This window comes from Myxocyprinus asiaticus, chromosome 4, assembly GCF_019703515.2.
Source record: "Myxocyprinus asiaticus isolate MX2 ecotype Aquarium Trade chromosome 4, UBuf_Myxa_2, whole genome shotgun sequence".
Classification (NCBI taxonomy): Eukaryota; Metazoa; Chordata; class Actinopteri; order Cypriniformes; family Catostomidae; genus Myxocyprinus; species Myxocyprinus asiaticus.
The window spans coordinates 48,807,558-48,824,426 of record NC_059347.1 but is presented as its reverse complement, the minus strand read 5'-3'; the positions used below and the strand labels follow the sequence as shown (position 1 = coordinate 48,824,426).

The 16,869-nt window shown below is 38.8% G+C and overlaps 1 protein-coding gene across 3 annotated transcripts in view; it reads left to right on the top strand.

Annotated features, from left to right (window-relative positions):
• LOC127439629 (protein phosphatase Slingshot homolog 1-like) overlaps positions 1 to 10,254 on the top strand; it is a 66,805-nt gene extending 56,551 nt beyond the window's left edge. For all 3 annotated transcript variants that reach the window (XM_051695847.1, XM_051695848.1, XM_051695849.1), the window contains 6 exons: positions 855 to 983; positions 1,195 to 1,241; positions 1,568 to 1,714; positions 1,915 to 2,115; positions 3,924 to 4,605; positions 5,493 to 10,254. In XM_051695847.1, the coding sequence (XP_051551807.1) occupies positions 855 to 983; positions 1,195 to 1,241; positions 1,568 to 1,714; positions 1,915 to 2,115; positions 3,924 to 4,605; positions 5,493 to 6,569 (2,283 nt within the window). In that variant the 3' untranslated portion in view covers positions 6,570 to 10,254. The remainder of the gene's footprint in view (positions 1 to 854; positions 984 to 1,194; positions 1,242 to 1,567; positions 1,715 to 1,914; positions 2,116 to 3,923; positions 4,606 to 5,492) is intronic.
• The last annotated feature ends 6,615 nt before the right edge of the window (positions 10,255 to 16,869 follow it).

Here is a 16,869-nt window from a genome sequence, read left to right as displayed (position 1 = left end):
GCAAAATACCATGGAGTCTAATTGGATGCACAAAATATGGGAAGTGTTTTCTCCTCCCATTTGGGTCACGACCTACTGGTTGACAAACCACTGATATAGACAATACTGAGTCTGACACTTCAGGGGATAGTTCACCAAAAAATGAAAATTCTCATCGTTTTCTCACCCTCATGCCATCCCAGATGTGCATGACTTTCTTTCTTCTGCAGAACACAAATGAAGATTTTTAGAAGAATATCTCAGCTCTGTAGGTCCATACAATGCAAGTGATTGGTGAATTCAGAAGGTCCATAAAGAACATAAAGGCAACATAAAAGTAATCCATATTACTCAAGTGGTTAAATACATGTCTTCAGAAGTGATATGATAGGTGAGGGTGAGAAACAGATCATTATTTAAGTCCTTTTTTACTATAAATCTCCACCTTTGACCAGCCCCAACCAGTAGGTGGCTAAATGTGAAAGTGAAAGTCACTTCCACACCAGAATGTGGAAGTGAAAATGTAGATTTACAATAAAAAAGGCTTAAATATTGATCTGTTTCTCACCCACACCTGTCATATCGGTCTAGAAGACATGGATTTAACAACTGGAATCATATGGATTACTTTTACGCTGATTTTTATCTCCTTTTTGGACCTTCTGAGTTCTAGTCACCATTCACTCGTATTGTATGAACCTACAGAGCTGAGATATTCTTCTAAAAATCTTCATTTGTGTTCTGCAGAAGAAAGTGACTCATACACATCTGGGATGGCATGAGGGTGAGTAAATGATGAGAGAATTTAAATTTTGGGGTGAACTGTTCCTTTAAATTTACTGCATTTCATAATCCTACACAAAATTTCTCTTTAGATCCGAAATGAGCTGGAGCAACAGATGAACTGCAACCTGAAAGAGTACAAAGAGTTCATAGACAACGAGATGCTGCTTATTCTTGGGCAGATGGACAAAGCCTCTCTCATCTTTGATCATCTTTATTTGGTGAGTGCTGCTTTTACCTGGATGTGGCCATTCAGAGCTCAGTACTGTAAAAATTGTCAGCCATTATGCAGTCATTTCAGTGAATTTGTTTTGATTTGTTTAATGTAAAGCTTTTTAGTCCTGTGGCAGGGCAGAAGGTATTTTTCAAATATGGCCCACTTGACACAGATTTCCCTGAATCAGCCAGTGATTTGCATTGTTCGTTTTTCAGGGTTCTGAATGGAATGCTTCCAATCTAGAAGAACTTCAGGAAACTGGGTGAGTTTTACCTTTTAGGTCCACACATTGTTTTCCTCTCATGGCATTATTTTTCTCAAAATGAATAAATGGGCTTCTTTAAATGAGTTAATGTTAGTTAAATGTGAAAGTTTAAGGTTAGTCTGTATCATATCTCATTTTAAAGGGCACCATATTCTCCTGTTACTGCAAAATTCAGAGTTTGTTTTACAGAAAGAAGCTGTGCTAGTGGGCCTATTTTTAGCCTCCGATGGGAGGAATACGAATAAACTTGCATGTATACGGTTTTCCATTGTTCTCCAGGTGTAATTTATGAGATCTCTTCAATTAATGTTTTGCTGTTTTAGGGTGGGCTACATCTTAAATGTTACAAGGGAAATAGACAACTTCTTTCCAGGAACATTCTGCTACCACAATGTCCGAGTATATGACGACGAGGCCACAGACTTACTGGCCCACTGGAACGATACCTACAACTTTATCATTAAGGCAAAGTACGTCACCATTTTAAACTTTTATCTTAAAAGAAATAAGCATTATACTTTGCTTTTAGATGGAAGAGTTATAACTTGGCACACTGTTGCTCTTCATTATTTGTAAGCATGTTGCATCAGAATTTCCATTTTGTTTATGTGTTCAGGGATGAATGGTCAGATATTCCATATCCTATGTTTTTTTACTCTGTACTCTGTAGGAAGAATCAGTCCAAATGCTTGGTTCACTGCAAAATGGGTGTAAGCCGCTCTGCCTCTACAGTAATAGCCTATGCTATGAAAGAGTATGGTTGGTCTCTGGAGAAAGCCTATAACTTTGTCAAACAGAAGCGCAGTATCACGCGTCCCAATGCCAGCTTCATGAGGCAGCTGGCAGAGTACGAGGGTATACTGGATGCCAGGTATGAGAGATTTCACCATGACTATATCTTGTGTATTATAATTTATAGTACACAAGATAATTATCAAACATAATTATGTTTTGGTATATGTGTATTTCATTGCACAGCTGTTTTCTTTGTTTGTTTGTTTGTTTTTTTGTTTTTTTCTTGGGGATAGGCTTAGTTTGGATTGGCATACTACTATACTATTAGTATTTTTGCCATATTTATATACCATCATTTCTATCTATCTGCCATATCCCTATAGTGTGCAGTTTTGACCTCAGACAATATTTTGTTATTTTGAGATTATAGTAGAAATTATCAACCAACAGTTGTGCCCTTCTCACAAGAGAAGCAAGGCATCTGTTTTGGAAAAACAAGCTCAAATTAGGAACTTGTCTCAACTAAAATAAGTGATAAATCTTTTCCCATTTTGGGGAATTTTCTGGATATCATAACAAGCATAGGATACGGTAGCCTATATAAAATAATGTATTTTCTATAAATGTATTCAAAAAATTAAATATATGCCCAAAATATTTCAAACATTAATTTGGCCACCTAAAATCAATTAATAGCCTAAATCTCTCTCTCCTGCATCCACGCACAAACTGCGTGGGGGCATTTGAACTAAAAGTCACCTTTTTGGGCCAAATTATTTTTAGTTTTTTAACATTGGTTTTTAAATTAGCGGTGTCCTTCAGAATCAATGTTCTACAATAAAGAGAGAAGCCAATTTTTTTGGGGCAACAGGAAGTGTTCTAATTCTGAAATTACTGTGATAAACCCTTTGGTCTTTTGTTTCATGAAAAAACGATTGAAACAAAATTAAACCGTTATTGACCGGTTACCAGCATTTAAAATTAACGTTTTCACCCTGAAACAGTTGATAGGGATTTCGTTCCTGTTTTCGGTTACATTTTGCACACAAAAAAAAGTGTTCATTTTCGTTCTTTGTTTTCGTTCTTTTGTCTCTGGTTACGTGGTACTCTAATGTACTTCACTACTTTGGTACATGCCCAAAGAACATGGTGTTGCCATAATACCGTGTCCAAAAAACTATGGTAGTACCGTTTTATTTTTTGGTAGTTCTTTGTTATTGAATTAGCATACTACTATACTATTAGTATTTTTGCCATATTTATATACCATAATTTCTATCTATCTGCCATATTAACAGAAATGGTAGTTCCCTCTGTGTCAAAAACCTTCTTTTCTAATGTAATATAACACATATCTTTTTTATGGTTTTACCAACTCTGAATATAATGATAACAAATGTAATAAATAAACCCATTTGTGATAACAAATTTGGAAATGTTGAGAACAAAACAGTTCTTATTGGTCGGCAAATTAAAAAGCATTATTTAAGAATTGGTAGGATCAACTAGATACATTGTAAAGTCTAGATTCTAAGCTTTAAAATGACACCTATTTTGTTCTTAATTATTATAATTAAGTGGTTATTAATTATGTAATTATTATAATTTGTTTTCTGTAGGGAGTGCCACCCACAGGCAGAACGCTCAGATCAATTAATCCTTTTATCAATAAAAATATATATTTCTAAAAATAAGTTCAAAAAAGGAGTACAAAACCTGTCATAATTACTAAAAAAGAAGTTGATTTAATGCGGTATCTTGTGATAATATGTGCAATATGTTAATATAAACAATCTTAGTGGGCCGGTCATTTTTGACCGGGAACACACAATGTGTTAGCACAAAACGAACACAACGCAAGGGTTAATATTGGCCATTTAAACACCCATATCTGTCTACCACAAGTTGTTTATGACCCTTCTTGTCTCTCTGTTTACCCTTCAGTAAACAGCGCCATAACCGCCTATGGCATCCTGATTCAGAGTGTGATCCCCCTGACTGCCAGCAATCTGCTGCCCCTTGTTGTGTAAATGCAGAGGTTGTTGGTCACATCACACCCAACCCCACAAACCCTACGGTCACAGTATGCTGTGAGCCTGCTGCACACTCCTCTCGTATCAGCCTAGACCTGGATCCCGCCCACCCGCAAAACTTCCACTACTACTTCCGCCGCCTGTCTGACTCCGCCCTCGACAGCGAGCCATCCACTCCAATTCATGCTCCGCCTTTGGTTGATGTAGATCGTGTTTACATAGAGGTTGCAGATGTGGAGAAAGATGCACTTCTTGATGATGAAACTTTCGAGGGGCGCGAAGGATTTCCTCGACCTCACTTTGGTGTTCCCGTAGAGGGCACAGCTGCTCAGACCTGTTCTCGAGGGGCAGAGCCTCTGGAGGAACTACGTCTGCGGTTGGAGTTCAGCACGGTTGAGGAGGAGGATGAAGAGGAGGCTCAGAAAGAGCAAGAGGAGATGGAGGCATTAGCAGAGGAAGCAAAGAGAGGGGATGGGGGAGGAAGAAAAGAAAAGGAGGCAAATAAAAAGGGGATTGACCTAGCGAGCATGAACCATCTGTGCAACGAAAATTCCAACAACAACAACCACCTCAGAACACAGCAAATTCTCACTGTGAGCACACACGGCCTTACAAAGTATTCTCGCTTAACAAAACTGCTGCTTAATTTGGGACATAACTAAGCCCAGATGGAATCTGGATTTTTTTGCATTTTCTGCGCTTATTTTGGAAGAAATCTGTATAATTTAGAAGGGTTTGAATGGGTTTAAACATGGTAAAATGTGTATTTGTAGCTGAAAGCATTATCAAATAACCAAAACATTTAATTAAAGAACTTGACGGGTGTATAAATTCTGCAGAGCTTTCTGCAAATTTCTGCGTGCACAGATTCCATTTGGGCCTAGATGTAACCCTACCATATCACTCCTCACTGAATGTGTTTACATGCACATTCTTACACCGTTTATGCTTAATAATCTGATAGCATGTAAGGTCATGTAAATGCCTTAAATGGCATTCCTTTATGTGGGTAAGGTCACAAATGGTTTGAGTATAAACCGATTGGCAAATGTAGATTTTTTTTTTTTTTTTTTTTTTTTTTTTTTTTTCATTATCCTGATTTTGAGTTGCATGAAAAAGCATTTCCCTGCTTTCTTACCGGCTTATCTAATATGGGCAAGTGTTGTACACCTGCCTGTTTACGTTTTGACATCAAAAGCAGATAATAATATGATTATTTCAAATGTCAAGTAAACACGGATTACTTGCGTTTTTGAATAAGATTATTTTTGGAAGTTATAAGCGTATTGGTGTGCATGTAAACACACTGTTTGCAGTATAATTTAGTAGTTGTAGTTTGATTACAAATGGAAGCTTGAATAGAAATGTGCCAGCGAAAAGCATCACAGAGGCATTACATCTCTTGCAATGAATTTTAACGTATATGCATACATTTTATTGGAAGATATTTTTATTCTTTTTTTTCTATCTTTTTGTTCAGGAAAGTGCCCATCTGAAGCAGTATACTAAGCCTAGGAATGCTCCTGGCTCACCATTCAATTCCAAGCCCACCCAGAGTGCTCTGTTAGAGGCAAACAGACGAGGCCTTGCTCCCTTACCCCTTCACAGTGTGCCCAGTGTCTCCATTCAAATGCCACCCTGTGCCAAATTGTCCATGACACCCAAGTGTGTCAAGCCTGCCTCTGATCTGTGCCTTGGTGCCAATGCAATGCCCTTGGGGCATAAGAAAAAGCCAGAATGCAAATCCCTTGACGATCCCCACCAAGACAATGGAATACCATTCCAGGAGGTCAAGGGGGATGGAGATATTGATGCACAAGGTTCCTCTACTCTACCCAGAAATGAGAGTGAGATCAAGGGTCTGGAGAAGGTAGAGGCCTCTTACTCCCCACAACAACAAGAGACTCTAATCCAGTTGCAAAGGTCCGGCCTTGTTCGGCGACGAACAGAGCACTTGGAAAAACTTTCTGGGTTTTTTCATGAGCATGCACGTGCAAACGAGCAAGGGGAAGCTAGTTCAAGCAAAGGTGATGATGCAACAAACAATTCCAGTGTTCCAACTGACCCATTCCAAAAGCCTTTTGGAACATGGACAGATTCCTCTACTGAAGCTGCAGTGCTATTGACGAACGAGGCCTTGCTGGCAGCTCTAGCATCAGGTGGTTTGACGCCCGTCTCTTCCCCACATGGTTCCACGCTCACCCGCAGCTCCAGTAGTGACAGCCTTCGCAGCGTCCGTGGTAAACCAGGCCTTGTGCATCAACGTGCACAGGAAATCGAAGCCCGTATGCGACTAGCAGGACTTACCGTACCTTCTCGACTCAAGCGTTCCAACTCTCTTGCCAAACTGGGCAGCCTTACTTTCTCCTCTGAGGATTTGTGTTCGCCGTGCTCTTCAGCTGCAGGAACCCTTCTCATGCTCTCATTGTCCCCTGAACCTGAGTGCTCAGTCAGTCCAAAATGGGCCAGACCTTGGGCCTCGCCCTCCTCCTCAACCTCCACCAACATGGAGGTCTTCACCCAAATGGAAGCAGGACCTGGAGAATCCAGGAGCTGACAGCAAGAGTGGAAGATTTTAGTACAACGAGACCTTTGGCTTAAGTCTCAGCTGGATTTGTGCAGATAAATATTTATATTTATATATTTTTAAAAACATTTCAGTACCTTGGGAACATTTACCAAGCAATGTTCTTGCAGAGGGACAGATCAAACCGAACGTACAAGTTGGGTAAAGAGTGTGCCCCACAAAAGAATGATTGGAGAGAATAGCTTTGAGTTGCTTCTGTTTTTTAAATATATATTTAATGAATAGTTATCCAAAATTTTCAGGACAGGCTTTTATTGCATGAAATCCAAATGGATGTGTTTTGCACATGTCGATCCCATGTTCATGTTGGACAACTGCACTGACTGACAAACTGTTCATGAGGTTTTCAGCTCTGTTTTGAAATCAAAATAAGCACTCACCATCCCAGAGACCATTACTGAAAGAGTCCAAATAGACCATTGTGTAATGTTTCCATCAGTCCACCCATTTATTGCACTATAAATCCCTTATTTGTGGACCAGTATGAGTCACAGATTCCTTCGGACATGCTCACAAATTTGAAAAGCGTTTAAAATCCTACTCCCTGCCAGGCTCTCACTTCCTGACTGTATGGTGAAAGGAAATGGACTCTCAACCATGATTAGGAAAGTTCTCTGTGTGCTGATAGACATTATGAATGTGGACAAGGACCCTCTGTTCATCCATACTGTTCTCTTGTATCATTTAAATTACACTGATGATTTTCACACAGATTTCAAACCAATACCTCATACCAGTACAGTAATGTTTGTAGTCCAGGCAAGGGTTGTTGCCTAAAGACAGCATTTTTATGGGTGGGCCCCTGGGCCATAGAGGAGTTTAGTGAGCCCCCCTTGTCACATGGTCTGGAACAACATTGTACCCCCCATGGTGACAGCCCTAAGCCAGGCAGATAACAAAACATGATGACTGGCAACATTTTAGTGCAGTGTGTGCTGAGGGTCATTCAAACTCTGGTATTGGGAAAACTGGGGACTGGACCACCAAGAGAAGGTTTGTTTTAGATTCTTCCATACTTCTTATACTTGATAAGGGTAATATGAAAGACAATCATTCAAAATAAGGAAAGACGAGCACCTCACGCACTCAATCTGTGATCAACTTGAAGTGGCTGTTCTCTTTTCCAACACTTATAGATGCTGTTGTTCTAAATAATGTGACTGTATGTGTTGCTGTCATTTAGGCCTGTTGGATTACAGTTAGAAAAAAGAGCAGTAGGGGTTTGTCTCTAATAGCACATACGTGTGCTTGTAATGATTTTATAAAAATGGGATCTCCATTTAAGTTTCTTTAGCAGAAGAGCAGCTCCATGTTTCTAAAGGTGATACAAATCATTTTTCCAGGTAAAGAGAGACTTTTATATATTTGAAATCTTTTCCCTGAGACAGTAGTGACAAATTCTGTGAAATGATCTGAGCGAAATGATGTGTGTACTCAGTCTATTTTCCATAATGAAAATGAGGTAAAGTTGAACCAAATCTTTACAGATGGAGAATTGAAGATCACACTAATTCTAAACCAAGATCAGACATAATGGGACTTATAAGGCAAACACAGTGTGACATGACCTTTATAGCAATTGAAATTGTTTAGCTGTGAGGGTGTCTCTATGGGTAAATCTCCAGAACACATTTAAACCCCATATCACAAGAATAGAAAACATATATTGCATGTAGAAACAAAGCCTGTTTTAGGACAATTGACATTATTTTTTTTTATTTTTTTTTTTGTAATTCCCATTATTCTCAATTGACATTCTCATTAGTTTCTAATTATTAGAATACAGTATTTTCACTGTATTATGGTCAATAAAACACGGTCAAATTATTTTTATTTAAATCACCATACATTTAAAGGCAGTACATCAAATAATTCTATAATTGTAAATACTTTGCAGTTAATTTTATTTTTTTATTTTATTTTTTTTGCATTACAGTAATGTGAATACATTTCTTTGTATTACGGTAATGAGAATTTTGGGGGAAATGTGCTTAATTGTCATGAAAATCATGTCACAATGCAAAGCAAACTTGACCCGGGCATAATCTTGACAGGTTACTTGAGATTCACCCCTATGTCCATCTGTGTTTGAGGATGCTTGCCATACCATTTGATATAATCACAAGAGCTCAAATAACAAAAACATGTTAATGTGTCACATTTATTTTCATGTTCTGTGTCAATGGGCCTTTATTTACCAATCAACTGGCCAATTACAACTTGCATTGAAATACTTGGTTTATTATTATGCAGCATACTTTTCTAATATCTTTAAAACTGATTTTTAAACATTTATCTATGCTGTCATGTTAAGTTTAGGCAAATGAAATGTCAAGTTGAGTGTGTGTGTGAGTGAGTGAGTGGTGCCTTGCACATCGCTACACCGTTACTGTGAACTATTTATGAATATTAAAACCTTTTTAGCGTGGGTGTGCGCTTTAATGCTAAAGTCATGAGCAGGCTCATACTGTAATATACGCAGTCTCCACCTCTACACACACTCTGCAATACACTGTATGTAAATACTACTCATATGTTGGTCATAATATATTTCTGGGAGTTCATGGTACTTGTATCTAATAGTCAACTTGAATCAGTTCCTCTGTCATGTACATGGTTGCCTGCAAGTTTGCATGGATGATTTTGGATTGAATGGGTATCATTCAACACCATTCATTTCATTTAATCTTCCTTCTAGGGCCTGAATATTAAACTGACAGGAGAAAACTAAGCTATTAAACAGAACTCAGTTCTGTCACAAACGGTTACTTGCATCCATTTTGGAAGGCGACATGCACAGTTCGAGGTTGTAAACTGTGCAAAGTCTTTGCCATTTTGTGTCTGATGCCATATTGTGGTCAAATTTGAGTCTGAGATTACAGATTAAATTTGACTGGTTGCCTGCATTGTCTTGTATCATCAACATCAATGTATGATGTAAAAGCACTAGAGACATCATGTGCTAACTCCCATCTAACAATGTTGCCAGTTCGGCAGCATGAGAGAATGTTGGGATATATGGGCACATTTTAAAACTGGCTGACATTTTCGTGGCACTTGCTTGTAAATTTTATTGGTGTCTTTGAGGAAATAGAAATAAGCCATTAATATTTGGGAAATTTCCCTTGGCTTTGTGCAACAAGAGCAAAAGAATGGAAACTTATTAAAGATAGTTGCCAAGTTTCAGGGGGTTTTCCTTTCCAAAGGAGTGAGGAAGGATTTTATGTTATTCAGGTGTGAAGAGATGACCAAAGTTCTGCATTATTAATCAATATTAAATGCCACAGTATTGATGCTGTTGCTTTAGGAACCGCCATAGATTCTCGTTTGGGAGAGATGGTGACAATAGCTAGGATAGATTTTCATAATGTTACAGAGGTTGGTCCTAATTCATCCATTTATAGACTTTCCTCTTGATGGATGTCGAGCCTCTTTTTGTGAATTAGCAATGCTGTTTAACTGCAGTGATCACAAATTAGGAATGCTCTGTCCCCTTCATGCTATGTCACCCTTGTTATCACTTTAAAAATGCAGTAATATTGTCATTTGTACTGCAGATTTGCTGTAGTTTCAATGCATATTGCACTTTGTACATTTTGTTGAAATGATGTACTGTATGTGTTTCTTATGGGAATAAACTTTTTCATTACATTTTTTCCTCTGTTTGTCACAATTACTTTAGAGGCAAAATATTTCATTCTAGAAAGTTTCTTTTTATTTTTTAGGCTGGTCTGGACTAATCATTTCTAAACAAGTCTTAAGCAATAATTAAGTGCAAATGTGATTGAACAGTTTACTTGAACTACTTGCCATTTGGTCTCTGCAAAGAGTCTGTTCCTCTGCTTTGATTGGTTAACTGCTCTAGTATTATGACATCATAGTTCAGCATCTGTGCTCTGTCAGTATGCTGGCATGCCTGCATAGTTAGAGCAACCAGATTATGCAACTACAAACTACACCTCCCTGCGTTCAAGACATCAGAGATTTTACTGCAGCCTTTGAGGCTGTAGGGAAGACAGGGGTGATTAATGAGCACCAAACCTTTGCAGAAGGTGTGCGAAGGATCAGTCATTGCCTTTAACCTTCTCATTAATATACGGGCTGGAGCAGCTGCCCCTTAATAAGTACTCTCATTTGAAGAAAACCTACCAAAATAATGCTGTTCAGTGATGACAGTGAACTAATCAGTGAAAACAGCATTTATTAATCTTTGTTAATATTAATTTATACATATACAATTGTTCATTAAGTGTTCATGTCATGATGCATTAACTGATGTTAGCATAAACAACTTTTACTATTATGTATTTGTATGTGTAAAAATGAACATAAGCCAAGATTAATAAATGCTGTAAAAGTATTGTTCATTGTTAGTTCATGTTAACTATTGTGTTAATTGTTAATACAAATTTATTCTATAATGTTACCATTTTAAAATATTCAAAATAATCAGTTCTAGTGATAAGATCTGTAACATTGTGTTATTTGTTTCATTCTGATGTACACAGTCTCATTCACTCTTGGAAGTTAACAGTAGGGCTAACCTTCATATTTACCAGGTTTCTCCACTGCAGCATGCACTTTTGTCTGGCCAGGTTTTTTTTTTTCTTCTCAGTAACCTCAGTGGCTGATGAACTGTGTGCTGGAGTCATTTCTACTTATTATTATCTGAGAGAAAACGAGAGTATCCTGTTATGATCGTTACCATGACGTCCAATTACAAAACAGGGAGATTTAAAAGTCTTTGTTCCCTTGTTTTTGTGGCTGCTTTTTTTTTTTTTTTTTTTTTTTTTGGTGAACTGCAGTCAGTCACATTCTTAGCTTTCATGAACGTTTCATCAAGCTTTGGCCATTAAATACTAGTGCAGGACTGAGGTATAGCCTACTGATAGGTTGGTACCATACTGATACCAGACCAGCATCAGAAATTAAGCAGGGCTTGAAGCAATAATCCCACAGAAATGTCCCAGCCATTTAAATGTGCCCATAGTGATTTCTTTTGTTTTTGTTATGCAGTTTATATATATATATATATATATATATATATATATATATATACACACACACACACACACACGAGTATATAGTACAGTATATTAAATACTCCTGTTTGGAAGTTTTAGAACATGTTACAAATAACTATTTCTATTCATATTAATGCTGCATTCTTCAGACATTCTGCTCATCCAAAAATCCTCTACTTTTAGTAATGCAAGTGTTTGCCATGTACTGTTCATTACAGCTGTTAGTTTAGGAACTGTGAGGGGTCTGTTTCTCAAACTGAAGATTCTGACGTAAGGTACAGTGGGGCTAAAGGCTCCATGAGGCAAAAGGCTCCATTGATTTTATCTTCTCCCAAAACACTAAATAGCAACAAAAACTACCACAGCACTTTCCTAAACACCGGTTTGTCACTATACACTGGAAAAATGTTCCTGATCCATGAGATCTTTGCGTGTGGTGTCTTAAGGTTGATTTTGAGGCAATTTTATCTAATATTTCTTATTTTTTTAAATGTTGCAAATGTATGTAGCTAATTAAAATCCCTGAAATTAACACATTTCTTTTGAGACAAAATACTAATAATTTTCAGTTTTTTTAAGGTCATAAAATAAATAAAAAAATTCAATAACTGTCCAATAAATGAACAGATTAACGGCCCCTATTAAACACATTGTTTTTCTTAAGTGGGGGGAATAGATTTATTATGAAAAATGTTCAAAGTGGGCTCACATTGACTGATCAATCATAATAGAGATTAGTTTGTTTATAGAATACTTGAGATGTAATAAAATGCCAAATGTGTTTGAAATTAACAGGAAATGGTTGACTTTTTCTGAAGTGGTTATTCTGAGTAAGCATCATCTTAATTTGTTACTCAAAAAAGCATCTTGCTGTCTCAAAATTATTTGCATTAGTTGACAAATTTTGCCCTATAACATTGCCCCGGTATCTACACAATATCACTTTCAAACTCGTAGGGGCCTTTTACCCTCACCACTTTTTTATTTTTATTTTTTACTGAATTTTAATCGAAGAAACCTTTTGTTGTTGCTCCATCAATATTAAATAAAACTTGATCTTTTTTTTTTTTTTTACCTTGATACAAATTTTTACCAGAAAAAAAGCAACATTTCCTCAAGGGGTGCTTTTAGCCCCGCTGTACCCTACTTGTCTTGTTGTTGTTGTGCATGTGGGCCGTCCACTTCCCTCTCTGTCCTGGTTAGATCCAGTGTACTTTCGTCTTTCAAAATAGCAGTGTATGGAATAGCCTTCATCTCTCAAAAAACAAGCAAAAAAAAAAACACTTGTAAGAAATGCAAGTGTTAGATGACACAGTATATAGTATTTGTGGAGAGCGGGACGGGCCGAGCAACGATTATGAGGAGGCGGGAACTGGCAGAACAATCCAAATAATATTTAATAAGAACTTAAAAAGACACACAGAACACAAATGCACACATGACAGCTGCATGTGGCTCTCTCACATGTGCCGGGCTTTCAGCTGTTCAGAGTGGATCGCATCACGGAGTTAATGGGGAAAACGAGAGGCGGTGGAACATGCTTTTACATCAGTGAAAGTTGGTGTACAGATGTAACAACGTTAAAGAGGATGTGCTGTCCTAATTTGGAAACACTCTTTATTAACTGTAAGCCATTCTACTCACCGCAGGAGTTTTCCCTCGTTTATTCTGGTGAGTGTGTATATCGCGCCAAACGCGTGTGTGAACACAGCGCTGCAACAGCTGACTGATCAAATCACAGACACAGAACAACAATACCTGGACTCAGTTATTATTATTCTTGGGGATTTTAACAAAGCAAATCTCACACGTGAACTGCCCAAATACAAACAGCACATTACATGCCCCACCAGAGACAGGAACATACTGGATCACTGTTACACAACAATAAAGGATGCACATTGCTCTGTCCCTAGAGCAGCTTTGGGACTCTCTGATCACTCTCTGGTTCATCTTCTTCCAACCTACAGGCAGAAATTAAAATCAACCAAGCCAGTAGTAAGGACTGTAAAGAGATGGACCAATGAAGCAGAGCGGGAACTACAATCCTGCTTCGATTGCACGGATTGGAGTGTTTTTGAGGCTGCAGCCACAGACCTGGGCGAGCTCACAGATACTGTTACATCATATATCAGTTTCTGTGAGGATATGTGCATTCCTACTAGGACTTATTTAAAGTTCAATAACAACAAACTATGGTTTACAGCAGAGCTCGGGCAGCTTCGTCAGACCAAAGAGGATGCTTACAGGGGTGGGAATAAAGTCTTGTACAATCAGGCCAGGAACACACTGAACAAGGAAATCAGACTGGATAAAGGAAGATACTCTGAGAAGCTGAAAAACAAGTTTTCAGCTAACGACCCTACATCGGTGTGGAGTGGCATGAAACAACTCACAAATTACAGGACTCCTACCCCAAACCCTGTGGTGGACCAACAACTGGCTGACGACCTGAATGTGTTCTACTGCAGATTTGAGAGGCCCAATCTCACATCCCACACCCACTCTGACCTTCACTTCACACAAACACCAACACCTCCTGCAACCCACCCCTCCCCCCTCTTGCTACTCAACCTGTACTTAAGATCTGTGAAGATGATGTGAGCCGGGTCTTTCGGGAACAAAAGACGAGGAAAGCACAGGGCCCAGATGGCGTTTCACCTGCATGTCTTCGATCCTGTGCTAACCAGCTGGCCCCCATCTTCACACAGATCTTCAATAGATCACTGGAGCAGTGTGAAGTCCCATGCTGCTTCAAACACTCAATCATTATCCCAAAGAAACCAAAAATCACAGGACTTAATGACTACAGACCTGTCGCCCTGACGTCTGTAGTCATGAAATCATTTGAGAGACTGGTGTTGGTCCACCTGAAGAACATCACTGGACCATTTCAAGATCCCCTTCAATTTGCTTATCGAGCAAACAAGTCTGTGGATGATGCAGTCAACATGGGATTGCATCATATTTTAGCTGGATATGATGCAATCCCATGACAGACCAGGGACATATGCAAGGATCCTTTTTGTGGACTTCAGTTCGGCTTTCAACACCATCATCCCAGCTATACTCCAGAATAAATTACACCAACTCTCTGTTCCCATGTCTATCTGTCAGTGGATTACCAGCTTTCTGACGGACAGGCAGCAGCTTGTGAGACAGGGGAAACTCACTTCCAGCACCTGTACAATCAGCACTGGTGCCCCCCAGGAATGTGTGCTCTCCCCACTACTCTTCTCCCTCTACACCAATGACTGCATCACCAAGGACCACTCTGTCAAGCTCCTGAAGTTTACAGACAACACCACTGTCATCGGCCTCATCCGAGATGATGATGAGTCTGCATACAGAAGGGAGGTTGAACAGCTGGCTGTCTGGCGCAGTCAAAACAACCTTGAGCTGAACACGCTCAAAACGGTGGAGATGATTGTGGACTTTAGGAGGAACACCCCAACACTGACCCCCCTCACTATTCTAAACAGCACTGTGGCAGCAGTGGAGTCATTCAGGTTCCTGGGCACTACCATCTTACAGGACCTGAAGTGGGAGACCCACATTGACTCCATTTTGAAAAAGGCCCAGCAGAGGTTGTACTTCCTTCGCCAGTTGAGGAAGTTCAACCTGCCACAGGAGCTGCTGATACAGTTCTACTCAGCAGACATGAGTCTTTCCTCTGCACTTCAATAACTGTCTGGTTTGGTTCAGCTACGAAATCAGACATCAGAAGACTACAAAGGACAGTTCGGACTGCTGAGAGGATTATTGGTTGCCCCCTGCTCCCCCTTCAAGAACTATACACTTCCAGAGTGAGGAAAAAGGCTGGAAAAATCACTCTGGACCCCGCTCACCCTGCCCATTACCTTTTTGAACTGTTGCCTTCTGGCCGACGCTTCGGAGCTCTGAGCACCAGAACCGTCAGGCACAGGAACAGTTTTTTCCCTTAGGCTATCCATCTCATGAACAGTTAAATTGCCCCATTGAGCAATAACTATGTGCAATACACAGTTTAGTCTTTTTTATATTTATCCAACACATCCAACCTCTTTTGCCATTTCATTCCTCTAAAAAAAAAAAAAAAAGAAAGAAAAACATTAGCACTGTACATAACAGATAACAGATTTGTATTAGATTTGCACTACTTATGTGTATGTGTGTATGTATGTATGTGTGTGTCTGTGTGTGTGTGTATGTACGTATGTGTATAATTATTTTTTATTTTGTATAATTATCTATGTCTTGCTGCTGTTTTTGTATTGTTGTACACTGGAACCTCCTGTCACCATGACAAATTACTTGTATGTGTAAGCATACTTGACAATAAATCTGATTCTGATTCTCTCTCCTGAACTGCAGCATTCCGCTGCTTTTATCCCTCTCCACGGCTGATTAGCCAAATTGGAGGCCAGGCGTGCGTAGTCACGGCCCGGCCCCGCCCTCCTCCTCGTCACAGTATTCTTAGTAGACTGGAGTACTCATATACAGTATATATATATATATATATATATATATATACACAGTACATACTGTATGTATATGTTTGTATGTATACATTATATATTTTATATACTATATATTATATTTACCATATGTTTACTATATATTTCATGGCCCTGAAAATCAGTTCATGGAGGCCAATACTAAAAAAAAAAGTTCATTTCTGACACTGTAAGAGACTCTCTTTGTCCCTGCCCTGTATCTATGTTACCGTGACCACCAACATCTTACTTTGCACAAGAGGTACAAAGTTTTAGTGGTTTTAACTGTTGATTCTATTTCGATAGAAGCACAGTGCCCCAGGACAATCTCACTACACCCTTGGTGGAATGTGTGTTGCTTTTGATTAAAGCAGTTTAGCACAGAAAAATTAGTCTTCAGTTCCAAAACAATTTCATCTTTAAATACAGAGTGGCCTGACAATTGCAACTGACAATTACTATGAAGTACTATGTTGACATAATAACTGTATTGTATTAGCTCAGTTGTCACTATAATGAGAAAGAGGAACTTAATTTGTATTTAATGTCTTTGTACTGGGGGAAAAGGCCTTTGGTTTGAGAAACCATATCGAAGCATTAGGATTGTGTCAGATCTTTGACTAATACTGTAAAAATATTATGCCTTATTAATTTCTAGCTGCTGAATCCAATTGTTGTAGTTTTGCTACATAGGGAGAGGACTAACTTGCTGCATTAGGCAAATGTGCGTGTGACATCACAAGAGAGTAATAAAAGCCCATTTGCCAGCAG